The 25,516-nt window shown below is 36.6% G+C and overlaps 1 protein-coding gene across 3 annotated transcripts; it reads left to right on the top strand.

Moving 5' to 3' along the window:
* The first annotated feature begins 244 nt into the window (after positions 1-244).
* On the top strand, positions 245-25,271 carry LOC117327137. Of its 3 annotated transcripts, none has more exons than XM_033883983.1 (8): positions 245-355; positions 4,224-4,848; positions 7,228-7,746; positions 10,125-10,688; positions 12,699-12,797; positions 16,251-16,280; positions 17,821-21,807; positions 24,285-25,271. In XM_033883983.1, the coding sequence occupies exons 2-7, from the start codon at positions 4,269-4,271 to the stop codon at positions 20,490-20,492; spliced, it is 4,464 nt and encodes a 1,487-aa protein (XP_033739874.1). In that variant the 5' UTR covers positions 245-355; positions 4,224-4,268; the 3' UTR covers positions 20,493-21,807; positions 24,285-25,271. The 3 variants fall into 3 exon arrangements, with proteins under 3 accessions (XP_033739874.1, XP_033739875.1, XP_033739877.1); XM_033883984.1 differs by having other exon boundaries at positions 10,131-10,688; XM_033883986.1 differs by having other exon boundaries at positions 7,234-7,746.
* Positions 25,272-25,516: the final 245 nt, after the last annotated feature.

Below are 25,516 nucleotides of genomic sequence, written 5' to 3' on the forward strand. Positions count from 1 at the left end.
GCACTTAAGTGCAAATAATTTTTTTGACACTTAAGTGCAAATCTTTTGCACTTAAGTGTCAAAAGAACATAATGGCCATTTGGCTTTTTTTGCACTTAAGTAGTTTCTGTATTTTATCCTAAAACGGCCGCCCATATTGGTCTAGACTCTAGTGGAATTGTACACCCCTGTGTGAATCGACCTTGGGTAATTACTGAAGATGACGTCACTAGAGTATATATCAGTTTGACCATGCGCTAAATAGCCTCGTTCGGGCGAATATTTACTTCCTCGATCTAGTCAAACTCGGGGTCTGGAGAAAATGCCAAAATGAAAGAAACCACGAAAGTTCTCGTGTATAATCCAGACTCAACAGGTAATCATGAAATTACGTCAATTATATTTTTTGTAAAAGTACCTTACATATACATGTACTTGTATGGGTCTGTTGTAATTTTGGCGACAAATATTAGCCAAGACAGACACACACCCGTAGCAACAGGAAAGGTTCATGATTTGCAGTTTTATAAGTTCATGATTTTATGTATCTAGGTCTAGAGCTTTGCTTACTTATGCATTGGCGCGAATCCTTGGCATTATATTCATGTTATTGTAAATTCTAGTACATTAGAACAATGAAAAATCAGTGTAGTTTGTAAAATCAGAAGCGAAAGTAGACACTAGGGTATTTCCGATGAGTCATTAGGCCTACCACGGGACATACCCGTTCAAAGCCGCATCACTTCTAAATGTTAACCGTATAGCATTGCGCCCAAAAACGGCTTCGATTTTAAACAATCAGAAATTATGCAATTGTGAATAATTTGACGATATCTACAAACGTATATTAAATAAAAAATAAAGCCAAATTAGTGCAAAACCATTGTATGTGATTGCTATTATAATGACATGAGGGGCTATATTAAATTATTAATCCTTCTGGAAGTTTCGGCTGTTCCGGTATTTGAACCTGATGACGTCAGTGATAGGGGAAAATTTAAACGCTACAGAAAATAAAAAAAATTATGACTGTAAATATGAGCATTGAACTGTTACCAAATAATGGTAGTATACACTAACGGGCGACATTCTATTTATCTGTCACCCAAATTGTATTCATATCGACTGTTTACTACCATTTGGTAACAGTTCAATACTTAATTCTTTAAGGTCAGGGTACCTAAATTGTGACAATTTTCACATGTTTTCGTTGAATGCATTCTGAAAGTTTAACTTTCAGTTTTTCTTTTAACCTTTCTAGCAAGGAGGCATCATATGTTCAATATTATAATCAATTTTACAATTGATCGCTCACGTGCTCTTATTCGAACACGCTGTGACGTCATCACCTCATGGTTCCGGATTTCAGCAGGTGCGAGGACCCAAATTGTGACACTTTCGGTCGTGGTAAAATACCTGTTGAAAATGGACCCCGTTGAATAGTGAACCACATAAAAGTATTTAACTTTTAATCGACGACCCAGATAATGACCTTTTGTATAACTTATCACTGTTATAAGATATGCATATGAAATGTAAATAATTTGACCTGTGACCTTTGGTGACCCATATAATGACCTTTGGTAAGTATTTAAGCTGTAATATGGTATGCATATGAAATGTATATGATATTGATTGACATTGATTAATAATTTTACTTTTGACCTTTGCTATAATTATAACTCATCACTGTTATTAGATGTTCATATGACATGTACACCATATTGATTGACATTGATCATGATAACCAATTTAACCTTTCAACTTTGATGACCCAGATAATGACCTTTTGTATAATTTGTCACTGTTATAAGATATCCATATGAAATGTTTACAACATTGGTCCACATTAATAAAGAATTTGACCTGTGACCTTTGGTGACCCATATAATGACCTTTGGTATATAATCAAACTGTAATATGATATGCATATGAAATTAATATGATATTGATCGATATTTATTACCTTTGACCTTTGGTGACCCGTATGATGACATTCGGTATAACTTATGACTGATATCAGTTATGCATATTTGTAACATGTGCACGATATTGATCGACATTGATTGACGATGTGACCTAGTGACCTTTGGTATATCTTCAAACTAAATCTATTCATTATAGAGTCTATTATATTTATGATATTAAACAACCCTTGGGTTCTCTTATAGTATTTGATTTCATACAGTGGAATTTGCTTACATGCATATTATTTTTAGCTCACCTGCCAGAAAGGCAAGCGAGCTAATGCTGTGATGCTCAGTCCGTCTGTTCGTCAAAAACATACGAAGCAAAAGAACATTAATACTTATAATATGGACAAAATGTACATGTTATATGATTATAGATTTTTGAGTTAAGATATATTAATAGTCACATTAAGTGTTTGGCACTAAAAATAACAAGGTCTTGGTTTTTCCAAATTTCATTTGTTTTGAACGGTTTGTGTTAGTAGTAGTCCTAGCAGATATCAAAAGTTCTGGTGGTATCCTCTTCCACTGCATTTGGTGGCTACATCTGTCCATAAATTTACAGAAGTACACGCAGCATTCCTTGTCACAGTAAAATTTTGATAATGATGTGGGGCAGTTGCCAGGTACTGACCGTAGGTCGGTAGTTTTTCTCCGGGTACTCCTGTTTGCCTCCACCTCCAAAACCTGGCACGTAGACTGCAGGCCGTTAAACAAAAACAAACTAAACCTTAACAATAATCTAAACCCCAAAAAAGATGGCTGATATGAAGTCATCTTGGATTTAGACAATTCAAGTTTGTTATCGCTATTTCTTGAAAAGAACTACTTTCTTAAACTACTGGTTATGGCTTCCCCCTGGTCCCTAGCTGCGTAACTTTTTGATTAGGAAAGCGAATTAAAATGGCTGATAGGTGGCCATATTGGAGTGTGATCATTTGTAAGTTTGTTAAAGCGATTTCTTGAAAAGTATTAGAGGAATATTTCCACAAAGAATTTGCTATTTAGTAATGTTATTCACTCTTTTATATGTTTGAAGACATCAGCTCATTACGCTTGCTACCTGCAAGGGGAGGTAATTCGTACACACTCTAGTTGATGACACATTAGAAAGTCATCTCAAGCTCTTGGGTTGATAATTATATATTACATGGCCCTCAACCGTCGATTACTGTTTTTAGTCTCAAATTTTCCAATTGGCAATTGATAAGTGAATTCTCTGATTGAAAGTAGAATACTTCTGATCTGATTGGTTCTGACGTCATTTTCAAGAAATAGGCCTGCAAAAATGGCCATGCTGTTTAGATTGCTTATGAGGGAACCTAATGTTAGCTTGTTTCCATAATAGATTCCGATAGCAAGAGAGGTAAATGCATGGTTTAGATTTGTTGATAATGAAATTCCTGTAAAAACGTATATGACATGAACGTGCGATTCAACAAGTCATCGGAATTGACAAGGTAGAGTAGGCCAATTCATGAGAAACAATAAATTTTAAGACCAAGTTTCTTCTAACGAAAGTTGTCAAATTTTCAAATATTCAATCATGTTACAGATCAATTAATATATATATAGAGAAAAAAAAACAGTTTATTGATTAAAACTTTTAGGAACCAAAATATACCGGGAAAATAATTCACAGGAATCTTATATACATCACGAAAATCACGATGTGGTTTATTAAGAAACATGACAAATATCACAGATTAATTGATCTGACAATTAAACTTAATTATACTATGCCAATTCAAGTGAGGTTTTAAAGTAATTCTTTACCGTTCAGCAGAACTTTAATTCACCCACAGCCTTTTTAAAGTAAATAAAATTCCTTAAAATGATCTAGAATGTACTTTTAAAAAATGTCTTATTTCCAGCCATTTTATACACTACTTGCTTTTCCCCTTTATTTCGATCCCTCATGCACAGAACCTCTGAGTGGCTTATATACAGTGTATATCATTATTTCTCCGAAAGTTCTTCTTGGATGTTTCTTTGATTTCATGCAATAGTTGTCCTTGTTATCAGATTATTAAGAGGAAAAGAAGAATTAAAGAAGGGAAATGAAGAAAATATCAGTCTTCAATAAAATCAATGAAGATCGTTCTATGGTGGACACCAACAACCCTCTAGGATCTCCTGACTTCTTAATAACAAATCATTAATATGTGTCTGCTGTTGCTTAATGATTGTATATTTTTTATTATTTATATTGGCCAATGAAAAGCCACTGCATGTTTACATAATGATCAGTTATGTGTGCCCTTTATATTCCAGATTTATTATGATCCTGTCTCCTTCTAGCCTGCCATAGTTTCCAAGATGGCGAGCAAGTATTTCTCAAGCCATGAAACCACCAATTTCGCCAGATTGTCCAGACTAGTTGTAGATGTCTGCAGTGATGTGCTCAGAGATGTGCTGACGGTAAACATACTACCGCACGGACTCACTGCCATTCTACAAAGTCAAAGGAATCCCCTCAGCGAAAAGCTTAAGCCTCACCAACTACAGATTTTGTACCCACCAGGTGGAGTGTTTACCGGTACCTTGGAGGATTTAGATCTCGGCCTTCTGTATTCACTAATTCTTAACCTCCAGGGTATCAACGTTCCACCTCATACAAAAGGTTGGGGCAGGACACCAGACAATACAGACCAATCACTGGCAGCTAATATTGAGCGGTTGAGAATCCAACGGAATGAGGCTTATGGACACCTGCCAAGCGCATCACTGTCTGATACAGACTTCCGTCGTATATTGGGCATCATCCGCCTGTGTATCTCCGAGATAGAACAAGGCTCTCTGCTAACTGTGACCATGGACCCTGATACAGAGAAAGAGTACATAGAGAAACTGAGCAAACTACAACATGATTTTGAGGCCATCATGGAGGATGTTAGAGGTGAGTTATGATAGATAATCAGTCAGAAAGACACTGGACTTATAACTGAAATATTTTTGATTTTCAGCAGCATAGACCTTCCTTTTGAGAATTTTGCCTTTAATATATTGTTTCAAAACCCCATGAGGCAAGCCTAGATGTAAGGCAGTGCTTTTCCTTCCTACATTAACTGAGTGCACAAAATTATCCCATTCCAAATACATTTCAGGCCTTTTCCAAAAGGAATTTCAAAATTTCCAATTTTGTCATACAATACCAAAAATACTAAGAAAAATAATATTATGGCATATTAAACAAATGTAATAGTTATCATAATTTATATATGTTACCTTGTAGTTACTTACTTCTATTTCAGCCCACCATCATTAGATGTAGGGCTGTTCAAATTGTACATCGTCTTTTGTATGAAACTTTCGTCCATGGTTTGCTGTCTGTCCTTTAAAAAATCCTTGTTACTACTACTGTATTTCTTAGAAAGTACTAAATGGATTTTTCTCAAATTTTATTTGTAGGTCCCCTGTAGTAACCAGTTTTAAGATTGATGGGTCCCCTGTAGTAACTTGTTTTAAGATTGATAGGTCCCCGTAGTAACTCGTTTTGAGATTGATGGGTCCCCTGTAGTAACTTGTTTTAAGATTGAAAGGTCCCCTGTAGTAACTTGTTTTAAGATTGATAGGTCCCTGTAGTAACTTGTTTTAAGATTGATAGGTCCCCTGTAGTAACTAGTTTTAAGATTGATAGGTCCCCGTAGTAACTTGTTTTGAGATTGATGGGTCCCCTGTAGTAACTAGTTTTAAGATTGATGGGTCCCCTGTAGTAACTAGTTTTAAGATTGATAGGTCCCCTGTAGTAACTTGTTTTAAGATTGATGGGTCCCCTGTAGTAACTTGTTTTAAGATTGATAGGTCCCCTGTAGTAACTTGTTTTAAGATTGATAGGTCCCCTGTAGTAACTTGTTTTAAGATTGATGGGTCCCCTGTAGTAACTTGTTTTAAGATTGATAGGTCCCCTGTAGTAACTTGTTTTAAGATTGATGGGTCCCCTGTAGTAACTTGTTTTAAGATTGATAGGTCCCCTGTAGTAACTTGTTTTAAGATTGATAGGTCCCTGTAGTAACTAGTTTTAAGATTGATAGGTCCCCTGTAGTAACTAGTTTAAAGATTGATGGGTCCCCGTAGTAACTTGTTTTGAGATTGATGGGTCCCCTGTAGTAACTTGTTTTAAGATTGATAGGTCCCCTGTAGTAACTTGTTTTAAGATTGATAGGTTCCTTTAGTAACTTGTTTTAAGATTGATGGGTCCCCTGTAGTAACTAGTTTTAAGATTGATGGGTCCCCTGTAGTAACTAGTTTTAAGATTGATGGGTCCCCTGTAGTAACTTGTTTTAAGATTGATGGGTCTCCTGTAGAAACTTGTTTTAAGATTGATGGGTCTCCTGTAGTAACTAGTTTTAAGATTGATGGGTCCCCTGTAGTAACTAGTTTTAAGATTGATAGGTCCCCTGTAGTAACTTGTTTTAAGATTGATGGGTCCCCTGTAGTAACTTGTTTTAAGATTGATAGGTCCCCTGTAGTAACTTGTTTTAAGATTGATGGGTCCCCTGTAGTAACTTGTTTTAAGATTGATGGGTCTCCTGTAGTAACTAGTTTAAAGATTGATGGGTCCCCGTAGTAACTTGTTTTGAGATTGATGGGTCCCCTGTAGTAACTTGTTTTAAGATTGATAGGTCCCCTGTAGTAACTTGTTTTAAGATTGTTAGGTTCCTGTAGTAACTTGTTTTAAGATTGATAGGTCCCCTGTAGTAACTTGTTTTAAGATTGATGGGTCCCCTGTAGTAACTTGTTTTAAGATTGATAGGTCCCCTGTAGTAACTTGTTTTAAGATTGATAGGTCCCCTGTAGTAACTTGTTTTAAGATTGATAGGTCCCCTGTAGTAACTTGTTTTAAGATTGATGGGTCCCCTGTAGTAACTTGTTTTAAGATTGATGGGTCCCCTGTAGTAACTAGTTTTAAGATTGATGGGTCCCCTGTAGTAACTTGTTTTAAGATTGATGGGTCCCCTGTAGTAACTTGTTTTAAGATTGATGGGTCCCCTGTAGTAACTTGTTTTAAGATTGATGGGTCCTCTGTAGTAACTTGTTTTAAGATTGATGGGCCCCCTGTAGTAACTAGTTTTAAGATTGATAGGTCCGCTGTAGTAACTTGTTTTAAGATTGATAGGTCCCATGTAGTAACTTGTTTTAAGATTGATACAGGAAGCCATGGCAAACAATTTACATACCATACAAGGTAAAATATTATCTCAATCATTGAATCTTTTTGAATAGAGAGTGGAAAATATATATTTCTTAAAATGATGCACATGAATAATCAAACTAGTTGTAGATGTCTGCAGTGATGTGCTCAGAGATGTGCTGAGGGTAAACATACTACCACACGGACTCACTGCCATTCTACAAAGTCAAAGGATTCCCCTCAGCAAAAAGCTTAAGCCTCACCAACTACAGATTTTGTACCCACCAGGTGGAGTGTTTACCGGTACCTTGGAGGATTTAGATCTCGGCCTTCTGTATTCACTAATTCTTAACCTCCAGGGTATCAACGTTCCACCTCATACAAAAGGTTGGGGCAGGACACCAGACAATACAGACCAGTCACTGGCAGCTAATATTGAGCGGTTGAGAATCCAACGGAATGAGGCTGATGGACACCTGCCAAGCGCATCACTGTCTGATACAGACTTCCGTCGTATATTGGGCATCATCCGCCTGTGTATCTCCGAGATAGAACAAGGCTCTCTGCTAACTGTGACCATGGACCCTGATACAGAGAAAGAGTACATAGAGAAACTGAGCAAACTACAACATGATTTTGAGGCCATCATGGAGGATGTTAGAGGTGAGTTATGATAGATTATCAGTCAGAAAGACACTGGACTTATAACTGAAATATTTTTGATTTTCAGCAGCATAGACCTTCCTTTTGAGAATTTTGCCTTTAATATATTGTTTCAAAACCCCATGAGGCAAGCCTAGATGTAAGGCAGTGCTTTTCCTTCCTACATTAACTGAGTGCACAAAATTATCCCATTCCAAATACATTTCAGGCCTTTTCCAAAAGGAATTTCAAAATTTCCAATTTTGTCATACAATACCAAAAATACTAAGAAAAATAATATTATGGCATATTAAACAAAATGTAATAGTTATCATAATTTATATATGTTACCTTGTAGTTACTTACTTCTATTTCAGCCCACCATCATTAGATGTAGGGCTGTTCAAATTGTACATCGTCTTTTGTATGAAACTTTCGTCCATGGTTTGCTGTCTGTCCTTTAAAAAATCCTTGTTACTACTACTGTATTTCTTAGAAAGTACTAAATGGATTTTTCTCAAATTTTATTTGTAGGTCCCCTGTAGTAACCAGTTTTAAGATTGATGGGTCCCCTGTAGTAACTTGTTTTAAGATTGATAGGTCCCCGTAGTAACTCGTTTTGAGATTGATGGGTCCCCTGTAGTAACTTGTTTTAAGATTGAAAGGTCCCCTGTAGTAACTTGTTTTAAGATTGATAGGTCCCTGTAGTAACTTGTTTTAAGATTGATAGGTCCCCTGTAGTAACTAGTTTTAAGATTGATAGGTCCCCGTAGTAACTTGTTTTGAGATTGATGGGTCCCCTGTAGTAACTTGTTTTAAGATTGATGGGTCCCCTGTAGTAACTTGTTTTAAGATTGATAGGTCCCTGTAGTAACTTGTTTTAAGATTGATAGGTCCCCTGTAGTAACTAGTTTTAAGATTGATAGGTCCCCTGTAGTAACTAGTTTTAAGATTGATAGGTCCCCTGTAGTAACTAGTTTAAAGATTGATGGGTCCCCGTAGTAACTTGTTTTGAGATTGATGGGTCCCCTGTAGTAACTTGTTTTAAGATTGATAGGTCCCCTGTAGTAACTTGTTTTAAGATTGATAGGTTCCTGTAGTAACTTGTTTTAAGATTGATAGGTCCCCTGTAGTAACTTGTTTTAAGATTGATGGGTCCCCTGTAGTAACTTGTTTTAAGATTGATAGGTTCCTGTAGTAACTTGTTTTAAGATTGATAGGTCCCCTGTAGTAACTAGTTTTAAGATTGATGGGTCCCCTGTAGTAACTTGTTTTAAGATTGATGGGTCTCCTGTAGTAACTTGTTTTAAGATTGATGGGTCCCCTGTAGTAACTTGTTTTAAGATTGATGGGTCCCCTGTAGTAACTTGTTTTAAGATTGATGGGTCCCCTGTAGTAACTTGTTTTAAGATTGATGGGTCCCCTGTAGTAACTTGTTTTAAGATTGATAGGTTCCTGTAGTAACTTGTTTTAAGATTGATGGGTCCCCTGTAGTAACTTGTTTTAAGATTGATGGGTCCCCTGTAGTAACTTGTTTTAAGATTGATGGGCCCCCTGTAGTAACTTGTTTTAAGATTGATAGGTCCCCTGTAGTAACTTGTTTTAAGATTGATGGGTCCCCTGTAGTAACTTGTTTTAAGATTGATGGGTCCCCTGTAGTAACTTGTTTTAAGATTGATGGGTCTCCTGTAGTAACTAGTTTTAAGATTGATGGGTCCCCTGTAGTAACTAGTTTTAAGATTGATGGGTCCCCTGTAGTAACTTGTTTTAAGATTGATGGGTCCCCTGTAGTAACTTGTTTTAAGATTGATGGGTCCCCTGTAGTAACTTGTTTTAAGATTGATGGGTCTCCTGTAGTAACTTGTTTTAAGATTGATGGGTCCCCTGTAGTAACTTGTTTTAAGATTGATGGGTCCCCTGTAGTAACTTGTTTTAAGATTGATAGGTTCCTGTAGTAACTTGTTTTAAGATTGATAGGTCCCCTGTAGTAACTAGTTTTAAGATTGATGGGTCCCCTGTAGTAACTTGTTTTAAGATTGATAGGTTCCTGTAGTAACTTGTTTTAAGATTGATAGGTCCCCTGTAGTAACTTGTTTTAAGATTGATGGGTCCCCTGTAGTAACTTGTTTTAAGATTGATGGGTCCCCTGTAGTAACTAGTTTTAAGATTGATGGGTCCCCTGTAGTAACTTGTTTTAAGATTGATAGGTCCCCTGTAGTAACTTGTTTTAAGATTGATGGGTCCCCTGTAGTAACTTGTTTTAAGATTGATACAGGAAGCCATGGCAAACAATTTACATACCATACAAGGTAAAATATTATCTCAATCATTGAATCTTTTTGAATAGAGAGTGGAAAATATATATTTCTTAAAATGATGCACATGAATAATCAAACTAGTTGTAGATGTCTGCAGTGATGTGCTCAGAGATGTGCTGAGGGTAAACATACTACCGCACGGACTCACTGCCATTCTACAAAGTCAAAGTTTTCACCTCAGCAAAAAGCTTAAGCCTCACCAACGACAGATTTTGTACCCACCAGGTGGAGTGTTTACCGGTACCTTGGAGGATTTAGATCTCGGCCTTCTGTATTCACTAATTCGTAACCTCCAGGGTATCAACATTCCACCTCATACAAAGGGTTGGGGCAAGACACCAGACAATACAGACCGGTCACTGGCAGCTAATATTGAGCGGTTGAGAATCCAACGGAATGAGGCTTATGGACACCTGCCAAGCGCATCACTGTCTGATACAGACTTCCATCGTATATTGGGCATCATCCGCCAGTGTATCTCCGAGATAGAACAAGGCTCTCTGACAGGAGACACCTACGTGACGGCAGTTGACAACCTGCTAACTGTGACCATGGACCCTGATACAGAGAAAGAGTACATAGAGAAACTGAGGAAACAACAAGACAATTTTGAGGCCATTCTTGAGGAAGTGAAAGAAGTGAAAGGTGATTTATATTTTATTTTCACTGACTTAATCCTGAGGCTAATTGCAGCAGCAATAAATTGTATTAACTGGTAATATGTTCAGTATGGACATGTATATAACATCTAACATGTTCAGTATGGTCCCTGATATAGAAATTCTGACCATAAACTGTACATAAAAGCAAACTTTCAGAAACACTGATCATGAGGCAGTTCAAGTGTACCCAGAACGATTTGCTATATTATGCTTGTAAAATGTTATTTAGAATGAAACTAAAAATACTGAAAATGCGACTTTCATAGCGACTTTAGTTTTAGAGTAATTGCGATTTTTCTCTAAAACGCACCTGAAGCCGCTGCCCAAAGCCGTTGACCTTGTTTCGGTAACTTCTGACCTGCTGAATAAACTTTTTGAGTTATTTTAACAAATGCTAACAAAATCAGGGTCGTATAATTTTCTATTATAACGGGTCGAATATAAAAATGCAAAATTTGAAAACTTTTCAATTATAACGGGCCTTTATAACATGTAGAGACTTACATCATATCCTTTATCATAAGTGTATGGTTAATGTTGCATACCAATATTGATTTCGGTTATAATACTTCTAGTAATAGAAGTTTAGAATGCAAATCATGCAAGATGTGAAATAAATGCTGAAGAATTTGAATTCTTAATAGCCAAAAAAGCAATAGATATGTTGCAAATCCACTTCTGATTTTCGGATAATGGTCCGAAATTGATAAAACTTGTTCATGAACCCAGACAAGATTCATAGAGTAAATTTTCAGCATCGTGGGTATATGAATGGGCCAAATAAGGTTAATTATTCTAATCTATAGGTTTGCGATACAAATTTGGTTTGCTTTTATAGGGAAAACGAAACTTCCTGAATTAAAATAAAATCTGTTTGATTTCAACAAAATATATATTCTCTATAGTATTAATACAATTCAAGCTCAATTTACGTGCCGATTAGAATGCCAGAAATCACAGACACCTGTGGTGCAGTGACAGGTGTGACGAGCTTGTGGACCGTAAGTACACACCTGGTAATTGTTACAGTATAATAACCCACTCAAAGTTGTGTATACGTTATTCTTCGAACTTGTTTGTATATTATTTTAAGTCCTGTTTCAAGAGAAGACATGACTTGCGACACACGACTGGAAAGTAAAATAACAAGGATCTCAATCACTTCACGATAATAACACAATTGCAAAAAAACAACCAACATACAATTTAATCATTGCAAGTCAAAAGTTTTAGTATTAATTATTAGCTAACCTGGTCCAAAGGACCAAGGTGGTCCGTCAACAATTGACTTCTTCTTCATAACCGCAGATCAGAATTAGACCAAATCTAATCAGAAGCATCCCTATGGGGTGGAGACTCAAAATTATACAAATGGTAGGACTGACTCCCCAGGGGTCTTAGGGGCGGGGCCAAAAGGGTGTCAATTTGGCTCTATGAATATAAACGAGTTCTTCTCTGAAAACAAGCAAGGGATATTGCTCCTATTTGCCAGATAGCATAACTACGGGGTGGGGATCTAGATTCAAATTGTACAAATAATGGGGCTGAACTCTTGGGCCTGAGGGTGGGGCCAAAATTTGTCAATTTGGCTAAATTGATATAAACGACATCTTCTCTGCAACCTAACAATGGATATCGCTCATATTTAACTGGTAGCACCGATAAGGGGTAGGGATTCAAAATTATACAAATGGCTGGGCTGACCCCTCACAGGTCTGAAGGGCGGGGTCAAAAGGAGTCAATATGGCTAAATTGATATTAACGACTTCTTCTCTGAAACCTAGCAATGTATATCTTTCATATTTGACTGGCAAGATTCCTATGGGGTAGGGATTCAAAATTGTACAAATGGTGGGGCTGAATCCCCCTGGGGCCTGAGGGGCGGGGCCAAAATTGGTCAATTTGGCTAAATTGATATAAACAACTTCTTCTCTAGTAGTATAAGTGATGAATATCATTCATATCTTATGAACTTATTATTTATATCCTACAGCTAATCAGGAAACCATGGCAATGGGCATCAGCAATGTCACAACCAGACAGGAAACCATAGCAAGCACTTTAGAAATCATACAAGATAAGACTAGACAAGGTAAATTAATCCTTTTTACTGTTTAAAGTCAAAGTAAAAAATACTATATAATTTTTATGTCGCACATTAACGTCCAAATTTATATACCAAATATGACCTAATAAGGGCACAGTACGAGGTTAATTGACAGTGGGGGCGCCCTTATTAAGATTCATTATTCTGAAGTTTTATGAAACAGACTATACCTTATAGCAGAATACCCAAGGCTGTGGAAACAGTAAAATATTCAGTCATAAAAATATTCCGGATGAAGATATCTATTCATTATCATTTATTAACTTAAACATCACTTGAATATTCCTGTAAACTTGTAAACAATGCTAGCTTTTCTTCAGAACAGAGAATGTGTGTTCCGTGATATTTATGTTCAAATGGAACTCTTTTGTGTTCTATTTATATAGACACAGGTGATCATGATTTCCCAGATCATATCGGACATCGTTTTATTTCATCTTTGACCTAATAATTGATTTACAGTGTCTTTTACTAGCTTTCTGTTAAAGACATTTAGTTAATGACATAGAATTAAGTCTTTTACTTTATCTTCAATTAAAATGGTGAGTTATATTCATGTGTAGCAGACCGGGGTTTAATTGTAGATACTGTACATAGTTGTATGGTCGCCTTCTTGCTTCCGGCTAGGGGGAATTTCCCTTTTGCTCAGTCGGTACAGCGGCGGACCAGTAAGCCGAGGGTTGCGGGTTCGATCCCGGCTGGCTGCACACTACTACTCCTTGAACTTTTACACACGTATATGTAATTTGTGTGTGTATTCAGCATTTAGTTTCGGGCGCATTTTTTACTGACACCTGTACTCATGTATGAATAGACAAAACATATAACGAAGACTTCTGTTCTATTGACTTTATTTGCTTTTTAAAAATGAGCACATAATGAAGCAAAACATTTCACATGGATTGTTACTTTTGAACACCATTTCAACAATCAGTCAAAAGATTAGGGCAAACACCCTTATTAGGTTATATACTGTATACATTCCTGGGTTATATGACTTACGCCGTAGGAGTATACATAGGCAATCACAAGCTATGAAGAGACAAAATCAGACTATCAGGGTTGGTCATTATATACTAATTCAATCCTGAGTTGTGGTCTGTCACTTGTTGTATTTACAATAGGGACAACTATGTTAATGGCACTGTGTCAATGTATACTGCCAAAGTCAGTTAGTGTAAATATGTGATTCAGGAATATACTATTGTTTGAATATTATCGGTCTGCAAAGTAGAATTGAGAATTAAAAATTGAAAATGAAGATTAAAGTGAGAGTAAATTAGATTTGATAGATAATCCCATTACCCAGTAATTTTATTGTGCAGATTTGCCTGTGTCCTCTATTTACAGGACATCAAAGAGACCTATATTGACCTACTACCCCTATTGTAACACTTTAGATCTTGGGTCTTTCTGTTGGTGTCTCCTTGATACCTGTTAGAGATGTTTAACTGTCTGAGTTACCTTTTGGCCATGGTTGTGTTCCTGTCCTGTACTTGGTGACAGGGTGACATTTTCAGCCCACCTTAATCAGATGGTGGGATATTCAAATCGCCCTACGTCCATGGTCTGTGGTCTGTAGTCCGTCCGTTAATCTGTCTGTCCACTCGGTTTCCTCAACTTTTCTCAGTCATGCTTCAAGGTTTGTTGGTGAAAGTTGGTATGTAGCTTCGGAATGAGTAGCTACTAGATAAAGTTTGAGTTTCAGGGTTTTTGGGTCAAGGTCACTGCTACTATTTTTAGCGGGGGCCAGAAGAGATTTGTATGGCTTAAGCAATGCTCTCAGAATGCTTGTTGAAACCATGTAAGAGAAGATCTGACTAAACATTATTTAAATGGGATCTGAACTTAGTCCATATTTCTTCTGATTGTTATATAGCTCTAAAGGGTTAATTTGGAATTTTGAAAGATACAGATAATTAATATTCCTCTATCAATTTCTACCCCGGCCTCTGTTACCAGTCCTGTACCATTAATGTGACTGGACAGTCCGGATCCTGTACCATTAATGTGACTGGTTACTCCTGTACCAGTAATGTGACAGGTTAGTCCTGTACCAGTAATGTGACTGGTTACTCCTGTACCAGTAATGTGACAGGTTAGTCCTGTACCAGTAATGTGACTGGTTACTCCTGTACCAGTAATGTGACAGGTTACTCCTGTACCAGTAATGTGACTGGATAGTCCTGTACCAGTAATGTGACTTGATAGTGCTGTACCAGTAATGTGACTGGATAGTGCTGTACCAGTAATGTGACAGGTTAGTCCTGTGCCAGTAATGTGACTGGATAGTCCTGTACCAGTAATGTGACTGGATAGTCCTGTACCAGTAGTGCGACTGGATAGTCCTGTACCAGTAATGTGACTGGATAGTCCTCTACCAGTAATGTGACTGAATAGTTCCATACCAGTAATGTGACTGGATGGTCCTGTACCTGTAATGTGACTGGATAGTCCTGTACCAGTAATGTGACTGGATAGTCCTGTACCAGTAATGTGACTGGATAGTCCTGTACCAGTAATGTGACTGGATAGTCCTGTACCAGTAGTGTGACTGGATAGTCTTGTACCAGTAATGTGACTGGATAGTCCTGTACCAGTAATGTGACTGGATAGTCCTGTACCAGTAATGTGACTGGATAGTCCTGTACCAGTAGTGTGACTGGATAGTCCTGTACCAGTAATGTGACTGGATAGTCCTGTACCAGTAGTGTGACTGGATAGTCCTGTACCAGTAATGTGACTGGATAGTCTTGTACCAGTAATGTGACTGGATAGTCCTGTACCAGTAATGTGACTGGATAGTCCTGTACCAGTAATGTGACTGGATAGTCCTGTACCAGTAATGTGACTGGATAGTCCTGTACCAGTAATGTGACTGGATAGTCCTGTACCAGTAATGTGTCTGTATAGTCACGTACCAGTAATGTGACTGGATAGTCCTGTACCAGTAATGTGACTGGTTACTCCTGTACCAGTAATGTGACTGGATATTCCTGTACCATTAATCTGACTGGTTAGTCCTGTACCAGTAATGTGACTGGATAGTCCTGTACCAGTAATGTGACTGGATAGTCCTGTACCTGTAATGTGACTGGATAGTCACGTACCAGTAATGTGACTGGATAGTCACGTATCGGTTACATATGACTGTATGCTTCAGACAGTGAGAGATTGTTATTTCCTTTTATGTAGTAATAAGTATAATTTGATGGGTCTTATATAAAGCATGTATATTAATCTAAAGGTACGTATATTGATAAGTCAGAAAACAATTGATCGTAAAATTCTGGTAAAGATCCATGTATTATACATATTTAGACATAAATATGTTACAGTTACAGTATTACCTGCACAAAATAATTTAATTTGCATTGAATTCTGACATTTGCATTTTACCTAACTACTTATTAATAATATGACTTTCTTATTTTACAGAACTCCATCCTGATCTACAACCCATGATAAGTGAGTTTTGTTCATTGGTTTGGACATAATGTGGGAAAATGCAACATATTCCTAAAATCTGGGACCACAACTACTAACATATTATTCAAAATATAGGATTATACATCAATAATTTTACATCAAAGGATGCATGCTGACGTTGGATTTATCTCCTGTATAATTCAAATCAAATCTGTCTCAGTTTCATGTTCCACTTTAATACAGTACAGTACCTAGTGGCAGCAATCACATGATGGGTCATGATCATTGTCTGGTGAAATAATTTTATTGTATCATTCACAGTCCAGTGTATGATATAAATTTGTATTTTAAAATATTTCAGTTGAAAAATGTACCTGTAAAATATATACCGTAGTCATAACAATAAATAATTTTAAAAAGAGTGCATATAAAATATAACTTTTTACAAAGGGTACCTTTAAAATATGTAGTCATATATAATTTTGAAAAGGGTACGTTTGAATAAAGTTATATCAATATATGGTTTTTGAAAGGGTGCGTATAAAATATAGCCATATAAATATGATTTTTTCTAAAAGGGTATCTTTAAAATATATAGTCCTATCAATATATAAATGGAATGAAATATCAGTTACTAGAACATTAGCCCTGTGGCCTTGTCATCAGGTCCTACACTGCAGGCGGTGTAATGGAACGGAGGAAAGGATTTGAATTTGACTTTTAGATAACTGGGGAAAAGGCAGTGTGTATGTCCTGGTACAGAGGTTGGTCATCTGTCCATCAGCTGTCATCATTTTCTTGGTCCAAATCAGTTTAATAACTTTTAACTTAGTCATGAGCAGCTAGATGAAAGGGGTGTGTTCTTTAAACAGAATGTGTGGACGTTCTGTCAGCAGTGGGGTACGTGTGGCTTGTAATGAGAAGCAAGGAAATCTATTTCCTTTCATAAGAATAGAGGGCTTTCTGGTGAGGAGGACTACATTTTGTGTAAAGGGGTATATGAACACATTGGAAATGGATTCTCAAATTTGATCTGTAACAACTTCAAGGTAAAGTGACTGTATGTAAATGGTGGGTGTGTACCCTCTGTCAAAGGGATGGAGCCCTATATGGGAAGATTGGAAACTATTCGGTAGCCATCTTGTTTTTTGGGTGTGAAAGCTATAAGTTACGTTATATGAGGAAACACTTACCTGTCTTGTGACTCTAGAATCATGATTTCAACATTATAATGGCTGTTCCAAAAAAAAAAAATTTAAATCTATTCCATGGGAGGGTGATCTATGTTTGTCAAAACAGGGACCACTAAGAGGTGTGATTTAATTAGGGCCTGATATTAGAGATACAGGTTTTTATGTACCCATCAAAGCTCTTGTTAATTATACATGTACTGATGTAGTACTGACGTAGGGGAGAGAAACCCCTTTTAAATCTCGGACATGACAAAACATCTGTGAAAAGTTTAAAATTGAAGGCTGGTAAAGGTTATATACAATTACCGGTAAAGACTCCTATTGGTGTTCCCTGTCAGTTTCACTGCATGAACATTTCTCTTTTTTCTCTTTTTTTTCTTATACAGAAAGAACAAAAGAAAAGATCAAACGAGAAATAGAGCAGAAAAAGGGAAAATTCCTTGAGACCAAAGCTTTCCTCGATGCTCAAAACAAGCTCCAAAAGAACAGAGTTCTAGTTATCAAGGGAAACACAGGAGATGGCAAAACATCTACCGCCATTCGACTCCTACACTGGCTGGTCGAGGAGCAGCAATGCAGACAACCCCTTCAGCTTCATGAAATTACGAAATTAGATTTATTGGCTCCAAACTCTAAGCTGATTACTTTCATTGATGATATTGATGTTGGTAGAAATGATGCAGAAGATTGGAATAGAAGAATTACAGATGTAGAAACACTTTTTCATGGTGAACAAATTCAGGCCAATTTTTTGCTCATTACAGTTCGTAATGAAATATTCAATACTTTGAAAAAATCTTCTATAGAAACAGTTTTCACTGAAGATAACATCATTGATCTGAGCTCAGGTGAGTACAGAATTGCAGAAGAAAAAAAGGCACTTTTAGAGATGTATAAACCAGAAAATTTCTCATGGACTGAGGGAGAAATAGAAAACATTCTATCTTATGCCCCAAATATTGGATTCCCACAATGTTGTCAGCTTTTCTGCAAGTCTGATCATGAGTTGCAGAAAACACGAAGTGATTTTTTTATGGAGCCTGTCAAATTTTTGAAAGAAGCATTTTCAAGGTTACCAGAATGTTCTGCCATTTTGTTTCTGTTCCTCAATGACGGGGAGATAAAGGTAAAAGATCTAGACCCAAATGGTGATAAAGTAAACAAAACATTGTTAGAGGAAGCTTTTGATATTAATTTGGTTGATGGTGAAGTTGACAGAACTACAATGACATTTAAGAAAAGGGTAGGATTTGTGAAAGAAAGTTTTGAAAGATTACTAGGATTTTTAGTAAGGAAGTCTGGTGATGAAATGTACAGATTTGATCATTACTCTATATATTTCACAGTAGCCCTTTTGTATGGAGACAAAACCCAAGCTGGTTACATACAGAATTGTCCCAGGAGGTTCCTCAGTTATATAACAACTTCAAAAACATCTGAAAACATGGTTGTCATATCATCTGATGATTATACAGACATGTGTAATCGTCTGCTCCAAGAGTTTAGGTGTGAGGTGCCAGAGGTGAGACCTTTTGATGACTCTAAAGATCTATCCACCTGGTTACCCAATTTAATTAGGAGAAATCTTTTTGATAAAGTAAGTATTAGCATTGGCTCTCTAGATGTATGGAAAAATCCTGTCTTTCTTGAGGGATTTTTCGAGTTGTTAAATGAGAGAGAAGTTAATAAACTTGAGGTGCTCAATAAAGCATGTTACTTCTGTGCTGAAGAATGTGCTTTATATCTTCTGCATAAGGGAGTCCAACCTGACAAGGACACGCCATTGTGGTCATTGATTGAAAGAGGTGGTCATGGTAAGGGAGATGTGGATGTACTTAAGAAAGTTTATAGCTACATGAATGATGAGGTCAAGCTTGACTTGTTAAATAAAGCATGTGATTCTGGTTCAGAAGAATGTGCTTTATATCTTCTGTGTGAGGGAGTAAAACTTGACAAGGACACACAGTGGTGGTCATTGATTACAAAGGGTAATGAAAGGTTTGGCAAAGGAGATGTGGATATACTGAAGAAAGTTGTTAAATACTTGAATGATCAGATAAAACTGTACTTGTTAAATAAAGCATGTCGTTCTGGTTCAGAAGAATGTGCTTTATATCTTCTGTGTGAGGGAGTCAAACCTTATAAGAACGCTCTGTTATGTGTGGTGGAGGTGGGAAGTGTGAAATTGTTCCGTGAACTACTTCAGCATGATGTCTCTCTAACGGTGAGGGATAATGACAATAACAATTTCCTACATGTGGCGTGTCAGTATAACAGAGAAGAGATGGTGTCAATGCTTTGTGAAGATTATCCACACTTGGTACATGACACTAATCATGCAGGACAAACCCCACTTAATTTAGCAGCAGAGGAAGGAAACTGTTCTGTATTCAAGTTAGTGGAGAGAACTGTACTTAACTCTTTGTGTAGAGTTGAGGATGAACAACACAAGTGTGAGACAGAAGATGGTCGTGAGGTCCATAGGAGTTGTGCGTGTAGTCAGTACATGTCTCAGTTAGTGGATAAGTATGGCTGGGAGATGGATAATTGTGTGGTTAGAAGTAGATGTCCTAACGGATCGTCCTATAAAAGGGCGTGGACAATATTACATGAGAGTTGTGCGAGAGGTAGCAGGGAGCTTTTTGTTTATTTATGTGAGAAATACCCAGCACTGACCACAGCTGTAGAAAGCTACGGGCGGACAGTGTTACATGTGAGTTGTATGTTTGGACACAGGGAGATGTGTGTTTATCTGTGCGAGTCAGTCCCACAATTAATCACAAAGTTAGATTATGGCGGCCGTCATTGTCTACATTATATAGCCATGTATACATCAGATGTAGATTTGTTCACCGAGTGTGAAACTCGTGTGAAACAATACATGGAGTCATTAGAATTGAAGTATGACATCAGAACCATACGGACAAGGAAGGGCCGATCAGTTTTAGACTTGGCAAAGGAAATGACAGAGGAGTTGACAAAGAGCATTAGGCAGGGGGAAGAGCTGTCATTTAACAACCCTTTGTATGATCATCTTAAAAAAGTTTTTAGTAGCTAAAAACTGAAGTATGACATAACAAAAATACTGGACAGGAAGGGCCGATCAGTTTTAGATATTGTAAAGGATAAGACAGAGAAATGGGAAAGAGAGTTTAATGAGCGGAGATGTAACAACCCATTGTATGATCATCTTGATAAAGTGTTTAGTAAATAAAAGCGCTATCATTTGCCCTGGTAAACACATAAATAATCAATACAGGCCATTTAAAACAATCGTGTACAAATCCTGAGTGATAATGAACTGCCAACATTCTAACAAGTTAACATGTTAAATATGTACTAACCCAATGTTAATACACTTTGATGCAGTTTCAAAAAATAAAAAACAATCTTTATATTCATACTTTATCACTATGACATTTAAACAAAAATGGGGGAAAATCGCATTATACACTTCGTTGGAACAACGGTCAGCTAAATAGAACAGCCAAATTAATCAGAAAACACTAGGGCCTACTTCGAATGTCATTTATTTACTATAGACAGGCCAGGCTGTTCCTTCTAATGTGATTACATAATTATAATAAATAAATAATAATGTATACAAACAGCAACCAATCATTGCCATGCTTTCAAAGGGTGATACATGTGCAAACAAAGTATAATTACTGTAGTCGGAACTCTTCTAAGCCAGCGTTAAACCACACACCTCAGATCTTCACCTGAGGTTACGCGGTCGATGCTCTAACCAACTGAGCTATTGCGGTGTTAGTTAACTTACTTACACTGTGTATATAGTTCTCTGGTATGTTGTTAAAATACCAATACGAGTTAAAAGTTTTAATTAACTTCACATCAGATTTACTTTCTGTAGTGTTTCATATTGAGGTGTTTGAGAAAAATAAGATAAAAAATCAAATTTCAAATTATGAAATAAGATATATTGCCTGGCAAACATTGTGGGATTGTTTTGGAAATTGTTTTTATTCTTGAAAATACTACTATCTAGTGCCTAAAATACTACTATCTAGTGTCTAAAATGCACATTAAGAATAAGGACAAAAAAAATCTGTCTACTGAGGATTTATTTAGGGTGAGGGTGTATTTGAGGGTAGGTGTGAGGGTGTGGGTGAGGATTTGTGTGTGAGGGTGGGTATGAGTGTGTGTTTCAAAGAAAATAAGAATAATTATATTACTTTTGTATATTTATTTCATTTGGACTAAATTCTTTATGTAGATGTATAGATGGGACTAGGTCTATTATAGATGTTGGGGATTTGTTGATCCTATGACCTATATATTACACTGTGACTAGGTCCATTAGATGTTGGAGATTTGTTGATCCTATGACCTATATATTACACTGTGACTAGGTCCATTAGATGTTGGAGATTTGTTGATCCTATGTTCTAATAAAAATTCTGGGGTTTTTCAAAAAGAAGAATGTGCTTTATATCTTCTGTGTGAGGGAGTAAAACTTGACAAGGACACACAGTGGTGGTCATTGATTACAAAGGGTAATGAAAGGTTTGGCAAAGGAGATGTGGATATACTGAAGAAAGTTGTTAAATACTTGAATGATCAGATAAAACTGTACTTGTTAAATAAAGCATGTCGTTCTGGTTCAGAAGAATGTGCTTTATATCTTCTGTGTGAGGGAGTCAAACCTTATAAGAACGCTCTGTTATGTGTGGTGGAGGTGGGAAGTGTGAAATTGTTCCGTGAACTACTTCAGCATGATGTCTCTCTAACGGTGAGGGATAATGACAATAACAATTTCCTACATGTGGCGTGTCAGTATAACAGAGAAGAGATGGTGTCAATGCTTTGTGAAGATTATCCACACTTGGTACATGACACTAATCATGCAGGACAAACCCCACTTAATTTAGCAGCAGAGGAAGGAAACTGTTCTGTATTCAAGTTAGTGGAGAGAACTGTACTTAACTCTTTGTGTAGAGTTGAGGATGAACAACACAAGTGTGAGACAGAAGATGGTCGTGAGGTCCATAGGAGTTGTGCGTGTAGTCAGTACATGTCTCAGTTAGTGGATAAGTATGGCTGGGAGATGGATAATTGTGTGGTTAGAAGTAGATGTCCTAACGGATCGTCCTATAAAAGGGCGTGGACAATATTACATGAGAGTTGTGCGGGACGTAGCAGGGAGCTTTTTGTTTATTTATGTGAGAAATATCCAGCACTGACCACAGCTGTAGAAAGCTATGGGCGGACAGTGTTACATGTGAGTTGTATGTTTGGACACAGGGAGATATGTGTTTATCTGTGCGAGTCAGTCCCACAATTAATCACAAAGTTGGATTATGGCGGTGGTCATTGTCTACATTATATAGCCATGTATACATCAGATGTAGATTTGTTCACCGAGTGTGAAACTCGTGTGAAACAATACATGGAGTCGTTAAAACCGAAGTATGACATCAGAACCATACGGACAAGGAAGGGCCGATCAGTTTTAGACTTGGCAAAGGAAATGACAGAGGAGTTGACAAAGAGCATTAGGCAGGGGGAAGAGCTGTCATTTAACAACCCTTTGTATGATCATCTTAAAAAAGTTTTTAGTAGCTAAAAACTGAAGTATGACATAACAAAAATACTGGACAGGAAGGGCCGATCAGTTTTAGATATTGTAAAGGATAAGACAGAGAAATGGGAAAGAGAGTTTAATGAGCGGAGATGTAACAACCCATTGTATGATCATCTTGATAAAGTGTTTAGTAAATAAAAGCGCTATCATTTGCCCTGGTAAACACATAAATAATCAATACAGGCCATTTAAAACAATCGTGTACAAATCCTGAGTGATAATGAACTGCCAACATTCATTCTAACAAGTTAACATGTTAAATATGTACTTACCCAATGTTAATACACTTTGATGCAGTTTCAAAAAGTAAAAAAAAACAATCTTTATATTCATGCTTGATCAGTATGACATTTAAACAAAAATGGGGGAAAATCGCATTATACACTTCGTTGGAACAACGGTCAGCTAAATAGAACAGCCAAATTAATCAGAAAACACTAGGGCCTACTTCGAATGTCATTTATTTACTATAGACAGGCCAGGCTGTTCCTTCTAATGTGATTACATAATTATAATAAATAAATAATAATGTATACAAACAGCAACCAATCATTGCCATGCTTTCAAAGGGTGATACATGTGCAAACAAAGTATAATTACTGTAGTCGGAACTCTTCTAAGCCAGCGTTAAACCACACACCTCAGATCTTCACCTGAGGTTACGCGGTTGACGCTCTAACCAACTGAGCTATTGCGGTGTTAGTTAACTTGATTACACTGTGTATATAGTTCTCTGGTATGCTGTTAAAATACCAATACGAGTTAAAAGTTTTAATTAACTTCACATCAGATTTACTTTCTGTAGTGTTTCATATTGAGGTGTCTGAGAAAAATAAGATAAAAAAATCAGATTTCAAATTATAAAATAAGTAATATTGCCTGGCAAACATTGTGGGATTGTTTTGGAAATTGTTTTTATTCTTGAAAATACTACTATCTAGTGCCTAAAATACTACTATCTAGTGTCTAAAATGCACATTAAGAATAAGGACAAAAAAAATCTGTCTACTGAGGATTTATTTAGGGTGAGGGTGTATTTGAGGGTAGGTGTGAGGGTGTGGGTGAGGATTTGTGTGTGAGGGTGGGTATGAGTGTGTGTTTCAAAGAAAATAAGAATAATTATATTACTTTTGTATATTTATTTCATTTGGACTAAATTCTTTATGTAGATGTATAGATGGGACTAGGTCTATTGGATGTTGGGGATTTGTTGATCCTATGACCTATATATTACACTGTGACTAGGTCCATTAGATGTTGGGGATTTGTTGATCCTATGACCTATATATTACACTGTGACTAGGTCCATTAGATGTTGGAGATTTGTTGATCCTATGACCTATTTATTACAGTGTGACTAGGCCCGTTAGATATTTGAGATTTGTTGATTCTATGTATATGTCTATACATTACATTGTGACTTGGTCCATTAGATGTTGGAGATTTGTTGATCCTATGACCGACATAAGATGTTGAAGATTTGTTGATCCTATGACCTATATATTACACTGTGACTAGGTCCATTAGATGTCGGAGATTTGTTGATCCTATGACCTGTATATTACACTGGACTAGGTCCATTAGATGTTGGAGATTTGTTGATCCTATGTATAAGACTATATATTACACTGTGACTATAGGTCCATTAGATGTTGGGAGATTTGTTGATCCTATGACCTATATATTACACTGTGACTAGGTCCATTAGATGTTGGAGATTTGTTGATCCTATGACCTATATATTACAGTGTGACTAGGTCCATTAGATATTTGAGATTTGTTGATTCTATGTATATGTCTATATATTACACTGTGACTAGGTCCATTAGATGTTGGAGATTTGTTGATCTTATGACCTATATATTACACTGTGACTAGGTCCATTAGATGTAAGAGATTTGTTGATCCTATGACCTATATATTACATTGTGACTAGGTCCATTAGATGTAAGAGATTTGTTGATTCGATGACCTATATATTACACTGTGACTAGGCCCATTAGATGTTACGATTGTCTTATCCTATGTATGTATGCAAGGTTTGTATACATATTACTGTTATTGTGTTATATATTTCATTTCATCTGATACAGAATTTTTTTAATCCTTTACATCAATATGGTTAAAGATATACTTGTTAGAAATTCAGTCTGTAGGCTACTCCATCCCACAGAAAATTGTAATTTATAGTTTTAGATTATTGAAAAAATAATAAAATAAATTAAGAAATGCTTCTGCAATTTTGATGATTAAGCACATTACCTGTCATTCAAATCTTACATGAAATTTATCACCAACTACATATTCATTGACTAAACTCTTTCAGAAGCTTGTTATTACTTGTCTATTTTGGTGTTTGTGGTATATGTATATAGAGCTCTGGGGTCTTTTAGATGCTGAGGTCATATGAGTGTATACCGTTAATGAATTACTGTCTAAACTGAAAATAGTCTCATTTGTTATGAAAATGAGATTTA

This window comes from Pecten maximus, chromosome 5 (genome assembly GCF_902652985.1).
Source record: "Pecten maximus chromosome 5, xPecMax1.1, whole genome shotgun sequence".
Classification (NCBI taxonomy): domain Eukaryota; kingdom Metazoa; phylum Mollusca; class Bivalvia; order Pectinida; family Pectinidae; genus Pecten; species Pecten maximus.